At 41.4% G+C, this 17532-nt stretch overlaps 1 protein-coding gene across 1 annotated transcript in view; it reads left to right on the top strand.

Annotated features, from left to right (window-relative positions):
* The window catches only part of LOC127470134 (neural-cadherin-like), a 54352-nt gene that overhangs the window by 25886 nt on the left and 10934 nt on the right, over nucleotides 1-17532 (top strand). Inside the window, exons 13-23 of the mRNA XM_051785321.1 lie at nucleotides 486-735; nucleotides 3211-3338; nucleotides 4571-4757; nucleotides 4917-5060; nucleotides 6734-7017; nucleotides 7944-9561; nucleotides 10922-11015; nucleotides 12537-12721; nucleotides 13304-13536; nucleotides 14558-14835; nucleotides 16465-16679. Coding sequence (XP_051641281.1) covers nucleotides 486-735; nucleotides 3211-3338; nucleotides 4571-4757; nucleotides 4917-5060; nucleotides 6734-7017; nucleotides 7944-9561; nucleotides 10922-11015; nucleotides 12537-12721; nucleotides 13304-13536; nucleotides 14558-14835; nucleotides 16465-16679 — 3616 coding nt within the window. The remainder of the gene's footprint in view (nucleotides 1-485; nucleotides 736-3210; nucleotides 3339-4570; nucleotides 4758-4916; nucleotides 5061-6733; nucleotides 7018-7943; nucleotides 9562-10921; nucleotides 11016-12536; nucleotides 12722-13303; nucleotides 13537-14557; nucleotides 14836-16464; nucleotides 16680-17532) is intronic.

Raw genomic sequence — 17532 nt, forward strand, 5'->3', positions numbered from 1 at the left:
TCAATTCCTTTTTAACCCATACAGACTTACTCTTTAAGGACAGTGTCTTCCATAAATTGCCAGATAATTCCTGCCTTCCTCCTCCTGCATGTAATATCCAAGCAGTTGCAAACAATTTAGGTTCTTTTCCTGTAACTTGATGGGTAATATGTACAACTCGATGGAGAAATGGTCTCCTTTTGGATCGCTTTTTCTTTGGAAGGAGGAGAAAAAAGGGATTTCCTTTAGCCAGTGGTGCAGTTCTTACTTGGCACACTTACAGGCAGGTAAATTTCTTGTTGATTAAAGACCTGCATCGAACATAAATGTTGTAAAATGAAACTCAGCTCTGTAAACTGTTTCTCTTTTGTCTGTTATCCAAGTCATATAGGCGTGTATGTTCTTGGAGGACATACGTGCACGTGTGTTCTTGCCATCAAACTGAACATGTAACATTTGCAATCCTGTGCTTCATGAACATATGTCGTGGCTCTTTTCTTCTTCAGACCATCAAAGCCACATCCCCTCTTGGTGATCCCAGGGTTACGTATAATCTGGAGGAGGGTCAAGTTCCAGAGACTAACATGCCAGTTCGTTTCTATCTGAAGCCAAACAGAGCTGATGGATCTGCTTCTCTTCTAGTCGCTGAACCACTTGACTTTGAGACAACTAAGTTTTTCATCCTGACAGTCCGGGCACAAAATGTAGCAATGACTCCTTTAGCTTCCTTTGCCACTGTTTGTGTGAACATAACAGGTAAGCTTTGCTGTTATTAGAACAGCTCATTCAGAACAATATTCTAGTAATTTTTAGTATAATGTCATGAATTAAGGTAACATCTATGAAATGCCAAACCACCTAAGAAGGCTTTGTACATTTCTGTACTGTAAAAGGTTGTGCAGTCATCAGAAAGGTCTATTTGATATGATTTCTAAGTACCACCATCAAATGTGGAAATGTGGTAGTGCAAAAATGGGCTGTCTGAATGTTTAGACAACTGGTTCTATAAATCTAATTAGAAAGAATTTCTTTTGATAGGAGGAGAAATCTAGTACTTGTTCCCAAGCTATTGAAAGGAAATGAGTATTACTGGAAAGAGTCTGTGCTATTAAAACAGCACAGATAGGCTGGGCTTGTGTTGGATATCTGTTTAGGGTTTTTTGTTACATACAGAATTTTCTATTGCACACTGAGATTAAAGCTCTAGAAATAAAATTGCAGGGGTCCTTACAATAGGTGCAATATTCAAAAACTTAATCCTTATAGTAGCATCTTTTGGTAAGGCTCTACTCCTGTAGATCCACATAAAACTATAAATCTGATATTAATCCCTGCTTTTTGAAGCATTAGTGGAGTTACTTTTGATAGTAGACATTCAGATGAAAATATGAATAAGTGAAGTCCCCCTGGTCAGTGCCTCTTTGTAGTTTATGGATCGTATCTCAAAAAGTTTTTCCTATAGTGCAGTTGTTGGTGTCAGAATTTGTCAGAAAATTCATTTTATTTACAAGTAAAAATCCTTTTTGAGTAACTTAGTATTTTGTACAAAGAAGTGTTTACACATACACATATACATTAGCGGGAGAACAAAGCAAGTTAAACAACTTTGAGAGAAATAACCACCAGAAAATTTCACATGCAGAATTGTCCTTTATTTATGCACAAGTACACAGAAAAGGAAGTTTTTTATATCATCTTATTTTTCTTATCTTGCTCAGTGAATTTGCTGAAACGTTTCTCCAACAAGAAATATTCTCTTCTGTAAAATAGGGGAAAATAAATAGACTTTTAGAATAGAATTTTCCACAGGCAATTATGCACATAAGAGAGTAAGAAAATTGGGATTTATGGGAGCCCACACTGACAACTTAAAAAAAAATTAACTTTAGACACTCATCCTGTAAATAGATGCTAGAATCAACAGAATCACGTGGCAGTAGTAAAACAAAATATGTGCTTTAGGGTTTTCAGAATGAGATATTAAATTTTTTGTCTGCCCTTGACAAAGAGAGATGGAGCCAAGGAACTGTCATTACAGCTCCTCTGTCTTGGCACTATGCCACGACACAGGAAAATTACTTCCTTCAAATGTGGCTGTTAAACTGTGAGAAGTGCAAAAAGATATAGGGGACTGTGCAGCATTTCTGAGTTTAGTCACCTTACAGACAAAGAGGAACCTGGACCAATTTGCCATGGGTTCAGCAGGAGGATGTGATTCCAGTGCAATTTAAATGGATTTGAGTCGGTGCTGCCGTGATTCTCTTGCGCGTCCCTTGTGCTCATCTTGTCCGACACAGCAGTTTTATGGACAAAATGTGCCACAAACTGTCCCTCCAAAATACTGGGCATGCCTTTTTGGTTTGGGTCTCCACAGGGGTCAGGCAAGGAAGACAAGCGAGACCAGCACTGATATGAGCTTAACACGGCTTTGCCCTGTGTGTAATCTGACCTGACTGCAGGTTGCCATTATCAGATCGGCCCGTCCTTTCCCTCACCTGCATAATTTCACCACATCCCTTGCATTGGATCTCATGATCACAGAACTGCAGAGTGTGTCAGGTCACATCCAGCCTTTTCTCTCAAGAAATTCAGTCTCAGAGCAACCAAATGAGCACTGTCAACGCAGGGCCACGTGATCCAGTTCGTGGGAAGGGGGATCCCATGGCTTAGAGCAGGATGACAGGAGTGGAAAGATCAGCATACTTCCTTTGGACATTGGCCAGTAGTTAGATGAGGGGAGGTTAATGTGCAATTGCACCCTAAATAATCATTAGGTCCTATAGCCTAACATAACACTGGCTATACCGCCCTGCAAAGGCCGGGAAACACATTCTTTGACTACTCTATAGAGTCTGCAATTTTAATTTTCATTGTATGTTAATCTTATTAAAATACTGAAATTACCTACTGCTGTAGATAACCAGCTCTTTACAGACTGGTCCTGGTCCTGGCATTCATGGACTTACTGTAAGAATATTGCTGGTCAAATCCTTAGCTAGTATCTTAGCTGAGATTAGGCCACTATCTCCCAGAAGCTGCTCAATGTCTTTAAAAATGCCTCCTGTCAGCTACCACAAGAATGGGAAGACCTAAAGTAGGATTGTTTCTTGCTATGAACAATGTGAGTTCTTTCTCCAAGTAAAATGCAACTGCAGGGGGAAAAAAATCAGCACAGTAAAACAAAGTCTTCAAATATTTTCTTATCATGATCTTCATCACCTCCTTTTGCAGATGTCAATGATAATGTTCCATTCTTCATGTCTTCTAACTATGAGGTGTCTGTGCCAGAAGGAGCTGATGTTGGCACATCAGTGGTTCAGGTGTTAGCCACGGACTTGGATTCTGGCCTACATGGAGAGGTTTGACCTTACATCCAATTCTTTTCCTCCCGATAGTCAAGTTTTAGTATTGTAATTAGTGAGAATGTGTAGCCAGCAGATGACAGGATAATGAGCCACCAACACTTCTTACAGCACTTGTCAAGCATTTGTCTAGCATGTGCCTGATGTGCATAATTTGGGAGGCAGGCAGAGAAGATGCTGTTCACTATCTTCAGATCCTTCATCATAGCATCTAATCCTGATCCAGCAACCATGATAAAGCACTGCTGCATGATTTGCAGGGTTGCTCCTATGACAAGACAAGTGGATGTGGCTGCAGGCCATGTTTCCAAACTCTTACCTCTTCAGCTCATTTTTTAATTGATTGTCAGTGATTGTTGTCAGTTATTCACTGTCATTTAAATATGGCCAATTAAAAAACATTTTATTTCATCATCATTGGTCAAATGGTTGGTCAAACCAACATTTGATCATTATTGTCATAATGACCCAACCCTAGGGAAAAGCAGAATTCTGAAAGAAATTGCTCATTTTCCATGTATTTTCCTGAGCCCTTTCCAAAGATGTTACTAGCTCTTCTGTGAAGAAACTCTGGCTAGTGGAGATCTGCTGTTCTGGAACTGTCATTTTGCAATGTCTGAAGAGCAGCCTGTAGGAGAACTGCCTGGTGGTGCTCTGGGCATGACCTGGGGGTGGGGATGGAAATGTTTTTCTTTTCAGAGAGCAAATTTTATTATTTTATTAAACTATTTTTTATTAAATTATTTAATAATTTTTTATTAAATTATTTTATTATTTTATTAAACCTCAGTGGAGGTTTTCATTTATTCAGTCCTGTTGAACAGGACCCAAATTATCAGTTAGCTCCATTTTTTTTTTTTTTTTTTGAGATCAAAACCACAGTGGATTGCTAGAAGCTGAGGAGACACCAGGGAATATGTCATTCCATACATTTTGTTCCCTGTTACTCATGGTCTTTCTTAACTGCTCCTACTGGCCCCTGTTGGAGTTTGGGCTTGATGGGCTTTGATATCACCTCTTCAGGTGTTCTTCTGTCTGAAAGTTCTGGGGTTTTTATATAAAAATGAGCAAAAGACTTAGAAAATCATATTCACATGATCTGTCCTTCCTCAGAGTGTTGCTACTTTGCAGACAGAACCAGAAGGCTGCTGAAGAATGGGAGGTCACAACACTTGGCCATATAAATGAAAATCAAAAATGTTAACTTCTCTTAACTATTTCCTTTTTAGGTTCACTACTTAATATTGAAAGATTCTAATGAGGATTACCAGTTCTTCACCATTGAACCTGAGACAGGAATTATTTCCACCTGTGTATCTTTTGACAGAGAGAAAAGAGCCTCTTACTTGATTGAAGTTCAGTCTCAGGACTCTTCAGAATCTGCTAGACCTGGTGTTCATGGGCAGCCCAACACAGGTAAAACTAGTAAGGAATTCTGTATTGGTTAAAAGATATCAGAGATTGAGTTCTTTAACTTTTATAGACTTGGAGGGTATGTGAACTGTCTGGAATAACACAAGGTATTCCAGCTCTGCCATTTCTAGTCTGCATGTTCCTCTTGCATCTCCTTCTTAGACACAGCCTACGTAAGGATTTTTGTCAGTGATGTGAATGACAACGCTCCGGCATTTCCTCGGTCAGTGTATGAGGTCAGCGTAGATGAGGACAGGGATGTTGGAAGTCCTGTTGTGACAGCAATAGCAGATGATGAAGATGAGGGTGAGTGGACCTTGCATATCTTTTCAAGTCCTTAGTGTTAATTTGTGCTGTGCGTAGGGCTACTTCCTTCATGGGCAAACAAATCTCTGCATCCAGGAGATGATTACAGATTTCAAGCATTTTTAAAAGTGAGGAGAGAAGTTCTGGGCACATGTGAGCATTTTCTTTTATTAGGTGCTCAGGTTTTCACTGCAAAGGTTAAGCTAGCTGGCAAACTGTTTGGGACAGAATGAAATCACCTGGAATCACAATGCTGCTGTAACTTCATAATAGGTAACATAAAAACTCACTCCTGAGCATGTGCTTGCTTTTTGCCAGATCCTGTGCTTTCTAGATCTTTCTGGGAGTCAATTTTACTTACTATCATTGTAAGAAAACCAGACCTGTGTGCTTTTTGATGATTTAGTGAATATGGTGAATTAGTTAAATATGCCCGTGGAAGAATCTGACAAACAATGGATAATCTGGGATGACATGGTCAGAAATGAAGTCAGGAAGGAAAGGAAAGCCAGACTTTCTGTTTGGGCTCACACTGACATTGGCTATGATGGTGTGAAATTGCCCCTACAGACGGGCTGAGCCAGTCCAACAGCATATACCATCAGTTAGTCCCTGACTTTGCTTCTGTTGTGGCTTTTTTGCTACTTTCATGAGCTGGGACAGTAAAATTTGCTAAAGAAAAGCAAACTCATTGAAAAAAAGAAGGCAAGCTGATGACAGAGTCCAAATGAGAACCAGAGGAACACGTTCCCAGGAGCAGATGGGAGCTGGTCATTCCTTCCACTGGCAGTGCTGTAATGCCTGTGCCTCTCAGTGCCCACAAGGGAGATGTTAAGAGGCCATTTGAAACCAGTTGCTGCATTTGGGAGAATTTGACAAAAGTGAGTAGAAGTGATGCTCAAACTCTTGCTGCAAAGGCAGCCAAGCTCTTCCAAGCAGTAATGTTGAGCACAGCCTTTTCACTTTCTTACCATACATATTGGTTGCTCTAGTCTTCTCATCCACAGCTGACTATAACTTGAAATGCTGAATATTCTTTCTACTCCTAGCAGTTTGCCCATTTAATTTGGAAAATGATTTTCTATACTGGAATGCAATGTCAGGTATTTTTTACCTTTTCAAATAAGTAAACAGGAAGCACTAAACAATTTGTTGTTGTTGTTGTTGTTCCTAAAAGTTTTGCAACAATCAAACAGCTGCTGTTGTACAGGTGGAATGTTCTTCTGAGATGAATTCTTGCTCAAAACAGAGGACTTATATTTTAGCACCACCCAGTGGTTTAAAAAAAATTTAAGGAATACTGGAGTTTGAAATGAAGCTTAGGAAACATTGAGTAAAAGTAGCTTCTAGTATTTTAATACTATGTTACTTTTTTGTGATTGGCAAATGAATGAGCAACAAATTGGAGGTATACAATTCCTTCATTATCAATCAACAGACACTTGTCCATGTCTGCAAATATATATAAATGCAGACGTAACCCACAGTCTACCACACACAAACCCTTCAAATTACATACACATATCGTTTTGTTTGTGGCTGTGTCTGTTTTATCCCACACACACTATAACAGTCCAGGCAAATAAGGTTGCTCTTGGATATGTGTCCACCGTGCATAGCTGGATTAAGCATTCATAGGGTGAACAGGCAGCAATTGTTTCTTTCTCTTGTAGGTGCAAATGCCAAACTAAGGTATCAGATCACATCAGGAAATCTGAAAGGAGTTTTTGATGTGGAACCTGAGATTGGAACTGTCTTCATTGCTCAGCCTCTGGATTATGAACAAGAACAACATTATGAGCTCAGGCTTGTAGCTTCTGATGGAAAATGGGAAAACCACACTCTTATCATCATCAATGTTGTCAATAAGAATGACGAAGCACCAGTCTTCACTCAGAATGAGTACCAGGGTGGTGTCTTGGAGGAGCTCACAGATCTGCCTGTACTTGTCCTAAAGGTAAAGCAGTTTGTACAAAGCAGGGCAAAACCTGACTTTGTGTTCAGCTCAATCCCATCCATTCATACAAACCCAAAAAGATAGTTTCTTTAGGGTAGGTGAAGCCTACCTGATATTAGGACTTAGCTAGCAACTTTCTGTAAAGAACAGAATAAAGAATTTGTGTGGTGGACTTGCTGTCTTGATCAAGATAAATAACAGTTGGATTTGATGATTTTAAGGGTCTGTTCCAACCTAATTCTAAAATTCTGTGATTCTAAATGCTGAAAAATGTGATGGCTTTCCTTTACAAAGCAGAGTTGGTGTATTTTGAGTGACTGTATAAGCATAGCATGATTGGCATGTGTACCTCCTGTATGTAACGCATACTACCAAATAAACATTACCAGGGATTGGGTTTTGACTCCAACTCAATCATTTTCATTGTTTTGCTGTTAGAGCAATTCCTGGCTGGCCCAACTAGCAGTGTCACAAACAATCCCTGGATGCAAATCAGGAGCTGGGAGTTCTCTCTGGCCTGTGCTGCTCATAAGCTTGGATGTACAGCCTGTTTTCACAGCCTTCTGTTTTCTCAGAGAGAAACAGCCCCTGCTTGTCTTTGTATTACAGATCCAAAGAGTTTCACTAGAAACATTTGATCATCAGATCTGCTGTTATTTCCACTTGATTCTTCCTACAGTTATTTCCTCTTTCCAAAATATACTGGGAAATAGAATATATTAATCTGTCTAAATGTCATCTTTTTGTTTCTCTAGGTGTGCATGATGTTTATTGAAAGAGTACTTGAATGATGCAAACCAATAGATGCTTGCTGTTAAAATGCATGGTATTTATTTAGCCAGCACAATACCAGCTGCCATCAATAAGAGAACAGTGATTTCCTCTTTTCTTTTACATAAACACTACCCTGCTGTGGCTTGTTCCAGGTTTCCGCAACAGACCCCGACCAAGCAGCAGATCAAAATGCCATTAACTATTCCCTGCATGGGCAGGGGGCCAGTAGTGAATTCAGCATCAATGAGAACACAGGTGAGATCAGCGCAAATAAAAGGTTAGACCGTGAGAAAAGATCAACGTGGCGCTTTCTTGTTCTTGCAACAGATGAGAGTGGAGAAGGACTGACTGGCTTTGCAGATGTGATCATAGAAGTGAGGGATGTGAACGACAACGCACCCCTTTTCCTCTGTGTGTTGGATGGCTGTTTCGCGGGCCACGTCCCTGAGGATGCACCAGCTGGCAGTCCTGTCATGGAAATGACAGCAGTGGACCTTGATGACCCGAAGGCTGGTATGAATGCTGTGCTAACATACAGTATCATTCAGAACATCAAAAATGAAATTAATCTGGACTTGTTCTCAATTGACTCAGTCAGTGGCACGATCTGTACTGTGCTTGGGTCCCTGGACCGGGAGAAGGAAGACAAGTACCTCATAGTGGTTGAGGCCAGAGATGGAGGAGGGCTCACTGGGACAGGCACTGCCACTATATTGGTGACTGATGTAAATGATCATGCTCCAGTCTTCCTGCAAAGGATTTACACAGCCTTTGTATCTGAGAATGCGAGCATTAACACTGAAGTGGCAGTGGTGTCTACTGTGGACAGAGACGAAGGAGAAAATGCCATGGTGACATTCAGCATCCTTGATGGGGACAATGACCACAAGTTTTCCATTGAGACAGATGAAGTCAACAACTGTGGGTTTATCCGGCTGCGAAAACAGGTTGACTTTGAGAAGCCTCATGAGAGGGTATTCAATTTGACTGTGAAAGCAGAGGACATGAATTTCTTCAGCATTGCTTACTGCGTGATCTATGTGGAGGATTCAAATGATCATGCTCCTGTCTTCTACCCCCAGTTCTATGAAGTGGCTGCACTGGGGGAAGATGTGCCAGTTGGCACCAAAGTTGTTCAGGTTTCTGCTGTTGACTTGGATTCTGGCCTGAACGGAAGGTTTTCTTTCCACCTGCTACACAAGTCTGACCCAGGTGGCCAATTCTCTTTGGCTAATGATGGGTGGCTGATGGTTGCAGGGCTTCTGGATTATGAGACAGTGACACAGTACCAACTCATTGTCATTGCCACTGATATGGGGCAGCCCCCTCTAACTGGCAGTGCCACTGTTTTAGTGACTCTCCAGGATGTAAATGACAATGGGCCAGAGTTTGAGGCTCATTATAACCCAGTGGTCTGGGAAAACACAGCTTCTCCACAGGTTGTCCAAATGAACGAGACCTCCACGCTGCTGTATGCAAAGGACCGAGACACTGCTGCAAATGGAGCACCTTTCTCCTTTCGCCTTCTCGGCGATTTTGATAGTCTGACTAACTTCAGCTTGCAGGACTTCCACAATGGAAGTGCACTGCTCACTGCACTGCATACCTTTGACAGGGAAGTGCACAAGGCATTTTACCTGCCCATCCTGATCACAGACAGCGGGATCCCACCAATGAGCTCCACCAACACACTGACTGTGAATATTGGGGACCAAAATGACCACCCACACTCTGCTGGCCACATGGAATGTCTCATTTACAGCTATGATGGTAAATTACTCCCTGATGTTTGCTTCAAAGTGTGACAGTAAGGTCAAAAGAGGCAGCTGTGAGTTTCACAACAGGATTCTGTCCTGTTCCACATAAGCTAAGATCTTAGTAGAGGTGCTACTGAAGTTTGCTTAAAGCCCAATGGAGAGCAGGAGGTGTGTAGAGTAGGACTCTGGGCCACTTGATTTGTGAAAGAAACCAAACCAGTCTTGAAGGAAGAGTGTAACTGGCTGCTATTCTTTACATGTTTCTATCAGACTTGAGTCATGATCTCTGGGTTTCAGGTGCAGTTTTCCAGCAGCATTAACTTTTCAGGGGAAAAAAATGACCAAAGTTCATAATATTGCTGAAAAGAGATGAGTGTGAATGCTGAGAACCTTCTTTCTCCTCCTTAAGACTTCTTCCTCCTGCAGACTGAACTGAGTTTTAGTGAATACACTTAAGCTGAACGCACATGTAAACCACCTGAGACATTCATCTTAAGTCTTCGGCTGACAAATGCTGTTATGGTGGAATTTTCTGTGAATGCTGGCTGCAGGCAGTGTGAAGAAGCATCTTTCCCTTCTTGCTTTGGCAATTAGTTAGCAGCTTTCTTGTGATCCAGAGTGCCCACATAATAAGCCCAAGAGCAAAATAAATCACACGGGTAAAAAGATTTCGGGGTGCTTGCATCCATGTTGGTTCAGGTCATTCCTTCCTCTTCTAGTCTGCTGTGTATCCTGTGGTTTGATAGCACATTAAATAGATTATCTATTGTGGACACACTAGAAGCTTCTGAGTAGATGCTGTTGACCTTTCCTTAGAAATAGATTTTGTAAATTCAGAATATAACAATTTGTGAGCTTTGCTGAGAGGATGCAAAACCAGCAGAATGCATGCTGCTTTCCATCTCACCCCAAAGTCTCACCATCTACTCAAAATAAGCCTGATTGTTGTATTTTGGACATCCTCTCTGTCTTGCTGTAATTTCCTCCAAATTGCCATTTTTTTTTGCCCTTTATAACACAGTCTGCATTTTGGTTGTTTATCCTGCTGAACACCAATCTCTGTCTAAAACGCTTTGTAAGTTGGTTGGGTACTGCAGATAAAACAATGAAAATTTTTAGAGGTGGATTTTTTTTTCTTTCCTATTGCTTTTCATTGCAGTCACTTGTAGAATTAAATCTATGAAGCTGTACAGCAAACATTCAATAAGCAGGGCACCACGTGGCATTTGCAAACTGGCACACATCGTTGGGCACTATCGCAGATATTTTTGTAGAGGTCTTAGACTTCAGTCTAAAGTAAAACTTAAATGATCAACCTGTTTGTGTACATGTGAGAAGTCTGACTGTGACACTGACATGCTGTGTCATCTTAGGTATTCTCCCCACGACTGTACTGGGCCAGGTCCGTGCCCCTGACGCTGATGACTGGGATCACAAAATCTACCAATTTGAAGGGAAAACATCAAGGTATTTGGAGAGAAAAATGGGAGTTGTTGAGAAAGCTTGCCCCACCCCCAACCCCTCACCCTCATATCGTAACAAGTATTTACCCTGCCTTTTTTTAAAAAATCAGAAGTGCAAAAGCATTTTCTTGGTTAGACAATTATGTGTGTAGATCTCCAAAAGCCCTTCTGAATGTGAGGCTGCAATAAATAATGCTGCATACCAAACCAGGCTGCTTCCTGTTGCCTGATGGGCCAGAACACTGTTCTAAATTCCTGTTCAGTAATACCTATAATCTGTATCAGTGAACCACTACAGAAAAAATACCTATTAACTTCCAGATTCCTTCATCCAAGCTCAGGGAGAATTGTTGTTTCCATGTCACCACTGGTTTTAGGAGTGTCTGGATTGTGACTAGGACTGAGAGGTACATGTGCCATTCAGAGGTTTCAACAGAGGTGTCACTCTCAGTGAATGTATCTGCACTAGGCTTTTGCACTGTTTCCAAAGTTATGGCTATTGCGGCCTTAGTCTTCCTACACAGTTAATATAGCATAGCAGCAGAAAGAAACCTTCATGACATACTAGTGAAGAGTTACTAGGAGCCAACAGGAAGCAATGCAAAAAAGTTCTTATCTGCTGTGTCCCTTCGTGAGGGAACACATCTGCTTTCTCTAATCATACAATCATACAATCACAGAATCAGCTGAGTTGGAAAAGACCTCCGAGATTATCAAGTCCAACCCTTGATCAAACACCACTGTGGTTACTAGGCCATGGCACTAAGTGCCACATCCAGTCTCATCTTAAAAACCTCCAGGGACGGGGAATCCACCACCTCTCTAGGCAGTCCATTCCAATGTCTGATTATTCTTTTTGTAAAAAATTTCTCTCTAATACCCAACCTAAACCTCCTCTGGCAGAGCTTAAGACCATGCCCTCTTGTCCCACTGCTGGTTGCCTGGGAGAAGAGACTGACCCCCACCTGGCTACAACCTCCTTTCAGGTAGTTGTAGAGAGTGATGAGGTCTCCCCTGAGCCTCCTCTTCTCCAGGCTGAACAACCCCAGCTCCCTCAGCCTCTCCTCAGAGGACTTGCGCTCGAGTCCCTTCACCAGCCTCGTTGCTCTTCTCTGGACCTGCTCCAGCACCTCAATATCCTTCCTGAAACTGAGGGGCCCAGAACTGGACACAGTACTCCAGGTGTGGCCTCACCAGCGCTGAGTACAGGGGAAGAATCACTTCCCTGGACCTGTTGGCCACACTGTTCCTGATCCAGGCCAGGATGCCATTGGCCTTCTTGGCCACCTGGGCACACTGCTGGCTCATGTTCAGCTTCCTGTCAATCCAAACTCCCAGGTCCCTTTCTGCCTGGCTGCTCTCCAGCCACTGTCCCCAGCCTGTAGCGCTGCAGGGGGTTGTTATGACCAAAGTGCGGGGTCCAGCACTTGGCCTTGCTGAATCAGAAAAAACCATCAGTGATGATAATTAGTACCTAGCTGTTGAACTTCTCATAGCTTGTTCCTTGGCTTAATTCTTATTACAGGTACTTTATCCTTAATGATAACTCAGGTTTGCTGACTATTAAAGAAGGAACCCCACCAGGAACATACAACATAAGAGTTAGAGTCATTGATGGAGTCTGGCCAGATGTTATCTCAACTGTAAAGGTTATAGTGAAGGAAATCAAAGATGATGCCCTCCATAATGCTGGTTCCATACGAATAAAAGGTAAACAATGTGATCAAGTACAGTAAGATCGTAGTACTGAAATCTACTTTTTTAATTTTACTACTGTGATACTTAGAATTCTAATGCTCCTAGACATGGAATGAGAGTTAATAGTTTTTTAGGTAAGGGTTTGAAAATGCATGTTTATTTGCATGGTTTCTGATGCTGCATGAGTAGGAAAATCTATGGAGAAAAAAAGACAGCAAGAAAAAGCTTGTCTGATTTCTACACCAACTTTTTAACAAAACAGCAATTCATATTTTAGAAGAAAAACTATTTGAACAAGTATCTGCCTGAAATACAACAAATTGTTTCAACCTTTTTGGAAAAGTAAAACCTTCTTAAACATGTTTCTGATTTAAAAAAAATTAATTTAAAAAAAGAAAGTAATATAAATCAAAAAAGTTTCAGAACATACACCCTTAGCAGAAGCCAGCATGGAAAATTTCAGAGCCTAACAATGAAAGTACTCCTGAATTTGCAGTTGAGTCCATTTTTTGCGACATTCTGTGGTGCTTCTCTCTTCCATTTCTACAACACTTTTGAGATACATGTATTTCAGGTTTTCAACTTCTATTACAGGTATCACACCAGAGGAGTTCATATCTCAATCCCCTGAAAAACAGAGTAAATACTACCAGATGAGGAAGCTGCTTTCAGAAATTATATCAGTCCAATTGGAAAACGTTCACATTTTCAGTGTATTAAATAGTCCAAGTCCAACCCAAGGGATTGATGTTTGGTTTGCTGTTTATGGTCCACCTTATTATAAAGCAGAAAAACTCAATGGCAATGTAGCAGCCTCCAGAGCATGGGTAGGTATCCATCCTATATATGAAACCACAGCATCTTCTCGTTGTGTCTGTTCAGATAATGTACATTGCCAAGTGAATATGCACATTTAGAATGACTGAGGGAGTAATGTATGAGAAAAATAGATCATTTTAATCAGTAAACTCAATCAATCTTCTAGCATCATACTGAAAGTTTCAAATATGAATGTTTTCAAAGCCAGCCTATAAAGACATATAAAGTCACCCAAACACAATGAGCTTTTAGGATTGTGAACGTGTTTTTCCTATTAAAAAGATTGTAAAATTCTGTATAAAGGATGTTTTTGGGTGTTGCCTTTCTACACAGTGCCTTAATGTTTCAGTTTTTAGTCCTCTACATAGAAATGTTTTGTAGTTGAGACTCACAAACCAGTCAGAAGTTTCAAATTTCTAAGCTAAGAGGGCAAAGCAATAAAAGAGGCATTCTCCAGTGGAAAACCAGGTTGGAAATGTGTGTTGACAGTTTAGTAAAGTTCCTGCCCCTCTTGCAAAAAAAAAAAAAAAAAAGCATGATAAGAGTTAAATGACTCACTCTGTTGGAATTGTATCTGTTGATACAGAGGCTGAAATTAGAAATAATTTTAGAATCAATGCTTCTGAACCAACTCACTCTTGCCAGACAAGGTATCTCTTCATTGTCCAATGCCTTTCCACTCTCCCAGTATTTTTAAGGTGGAAGTTCAAATAAAAAATACAGCTCAGATGCTATGTAAATAATCCATCAGAATAATCAGTGACTGAAATTTATCCACTTGGTCTCTAATGATTATGACAGTATTTTTGCCCCCTAAGTGCATACTCATGCTGTAATTGACTTACACCTTGGCTTTGACCTTAACAGATGCCAGACTGAGCTGCCTTTGGCTGGATAGGGTGAGATTGGAAGAAAGTGGCACAGCAAACAGTTTTGAAAATAAATAAGACTTCTGCTTTTCATTGCTGTCATTAGTGAGTTTTCTCTCTGTGGAAAAGTGAGATGAATGCAACTAATTGTTCTCCACAGCTGGAAAGCATCCTGGATATAAATATCACCCAGATTGGCATTGATGAATGTGTGACTGCAAACTGTACTCACAGCAGCGGATGCAGCAGTAAGCATGAACAGAAACATGTACCAACTGTAACTACAACTGAAAGTGTTTCACTGGTGTCTGTGACAGTCCTGAGTCATGCTGTGTGTGGCTGTGCAGCTCGGGAGAGTCCTCATCTTTCCTGCTCCTCATACCAGACAAACCCTTGTCTCAATGGTGGCACATGCACGGACACTGATTTGGGCTACAGGTTGGTAAAGCTTTGTCTGGTGTGCAAACAGAATGCATCTAGTTCAGTCTGTAAGGAGGATGAGTGGAAGCTTTCAGAAGCATCATTGTGTGTCTTCTCACTGTAGCAGATATGGTTTTGTTATACTTCATGCACAGGTCTTGCAAAAGAATCTCTACTTTCGGACATGTACTTAGGTTCATCCTAGTCTCCAGGAAAACCTTGGGAAGTTTCCAGGCTGCACCAGTTCATTAATGCCCCCCTGCAAAATGCTCTCATTTTGTCCAGCCTACTTTAATGCTCTTCAACGTTTTAATCCCATCTCTTACACCACTTAATAACCTCTTCTCCACATTTCTTGCCTCATTATTTTCTTCCAGAAGTTAGATCTCATAGATAATATAGAATAAAGATGAAAAAATGATGAGCCTAGTACCCTTCCAGAAGTCAGCCTTAAGCATGTTTGCTTAAAAATGATCATCCCAACCCAGAAAGCAGAAATGCTGACCAGCCTCTTCAGAGCACCCTTGACAGGACTCAGACTGAAGCTGCAGAAGCCCTTGTCATTCTAAAGTTCTGAGTCTGACATTGCTGCTCCAATGTAATCAGCTATGGAAATTTTGCTACTCAGAAACCCATGGTAGGCTCTGCCACCCATCACTTGCTCAATTCTGAAGTTTTTTTGCTTCTTCTCCGTTTTCAGTAGTTTTGTGAGTGATCTTCTCCTGCATTCTGCTCTCAGTAGGTACTAGCAATGTATGGGAAGCAGAAACTAAGAAATAGGAGACCAGCTGTTCTCCCTCCCTGTCCTCCTGCCCATTTCTGTTGTTCCTTTGCTTTCTCACTTACAGGTTTTGTTATTGCCATGCTATGCTGTGGCTACTCTTTTCTACAGAATCCACAGAGCATCAAAGAAAGAACCCCAAGCATCTATTTTTGATAGTGTAAAGGAAATAAACCAGCAAGTAGCTTTCAATAAGAGTGAAGATGTCAGACCTCTTCTCACTTTTTCTGGGTGATATTAGCTTCCACGCCCTTCCTGGAGAGACTCTGATTGGACACAAGCAGAAAATTTTTCACAATAAGAATAATCAGCCTTTGGAATAATCTCTCCAGATTGGGAAAACCACCACCAAGTGGTGGTTTTCCCAACATTGCACACTTTTGAGATTTGGCTGTCAGAGTGCTGAGTCATCTTGTCTAGACCATTCTTTTGCCAAGAAAGGTTGGACCAGATGATACTTGAGGCCCTTTCAACCTGGTATTCCATGATTTCTTTTCTTTCCCTTTGCATCATTAAGTCTTCAAACAAGCTGATAACTAAGCCTAGTGAAAAGCAGGTTTCTTCTTCTTTTTTATGCTGAAGAGGTAAGATGTTTTCATAGGCTTTGTATATTACAAGAACTCCATCATTTATTCACAGAATATTCTTGCATAGACATATTATCATTTTGAACTAAATCTAAGTTCTATTTGTATGAACAGGTCAATAGGGAACATTTTTTGATGGAAGTTTTGCTTGTGCTAATCTTTGCTGTGTCCTAGGCAACGTGGACTCCTGTATTTTAAGTGAAGGGTCCTGCTGTCAGAAGAGCTCTTTGCAGCTTTTCTTGGATGGTGGATATTTACTTTTAATTTTTTATTTAACAGATGCAAATGTGCTGCAAATTTTCATGGACCAGACTGCCAGCAGACAAAACACAGCTTCAGAGGCCATGGTTATGCCTGGTTCCCTCCTCTTCAGCCTTGCTTTGAGAGCCGCATCTCCTTAGAGTTTATCACTGATGTCGCCGAAGGCCTTCTGCTGTACCATGGACCAGTGGCACGAGGGCAGCCTGAAGAACAGGAATACTTCCTTGCTTTAGGTTAGCACCTAACAGAGTATTTATTTGTGTTTGTGTGAAGTTGAGATTCTACTTAGTTCATAGAGGTTATTTTTCAAAAGAGGTTCAGAAAGTAATTTTTGGTGAATATGAGTCAGCAGTGCCCTGGCAGCCAGGAGGGCCAACTTTGTCCTGGGGGGCATCAGGTAAAGCATCGCCAGCCGGTCAAGGGAGGGCATTGTTCCACTCTGCTCTGCACTGGTGCAGCCTCACCTTGAATATTGTGTGCAGTTTTGGGCACCACGATACAAGAAAGATATTAAGCTACTAGAGAGCATCCAAAGGAGGGCAACAAGGATGGTGAAGGGCCTCGAGGGAAAGCTGTATGAGAATTGGCTGAGATCACTTGGTATGTTCAGCCTGGAGAAGAGGAGACTGAGGGGAGACCTCATGGTAGTCTACAACTTCTTTGTGAGGGGGAGACGAGGGGTAGGCACTGATCTCTTCTCTGTGATGACCAGTGACAGAACCCAAGGGAATGGCCTGAAGTTGTGTCAGGGGAGGTTTAGGTTGGATATTAGAAAGAGGTTCTTCACCCAGAGGGTGTTTGGGCACTGGAAAAGGCTCCCCTGGGGAAGTGGTCACAGCACCAAGCCTGACAGAATTCAAGAAGTGTTTGGACAATACTCTCGGGCCTATGGTGTAACTCTCGGGGATGGTCCTGTGCAGGGCCAGGGTTTGGACTTGATCCTTGTGGGTCCCTTCCAACTCAGCATATTCTGTGATTCTCTGATTTTGTAACGAGAATGCAGAATAGGTCACCAGTACACCCACCTTGTATACCTGTGGCACTTTGCTAAAAGCTGTATTTTTTTAAAGCCATCTAAAGAACTTT

Source organism: Manacus candei, unplaced genomic scaffold (assembly GCF_025592945.1).
Source record: "Manacus candei isolate 608988 ecotype Guabito, Panama unplaced genomic scaffold, ASM2559294v1 h1tg000019l, whole genome shotgun sequence".
Lineage (NCBI taxonomy): Eukaryota > Metazoa > Chordata > Aves > Passeriformes > Pipridae > Manacus > Manacus candei.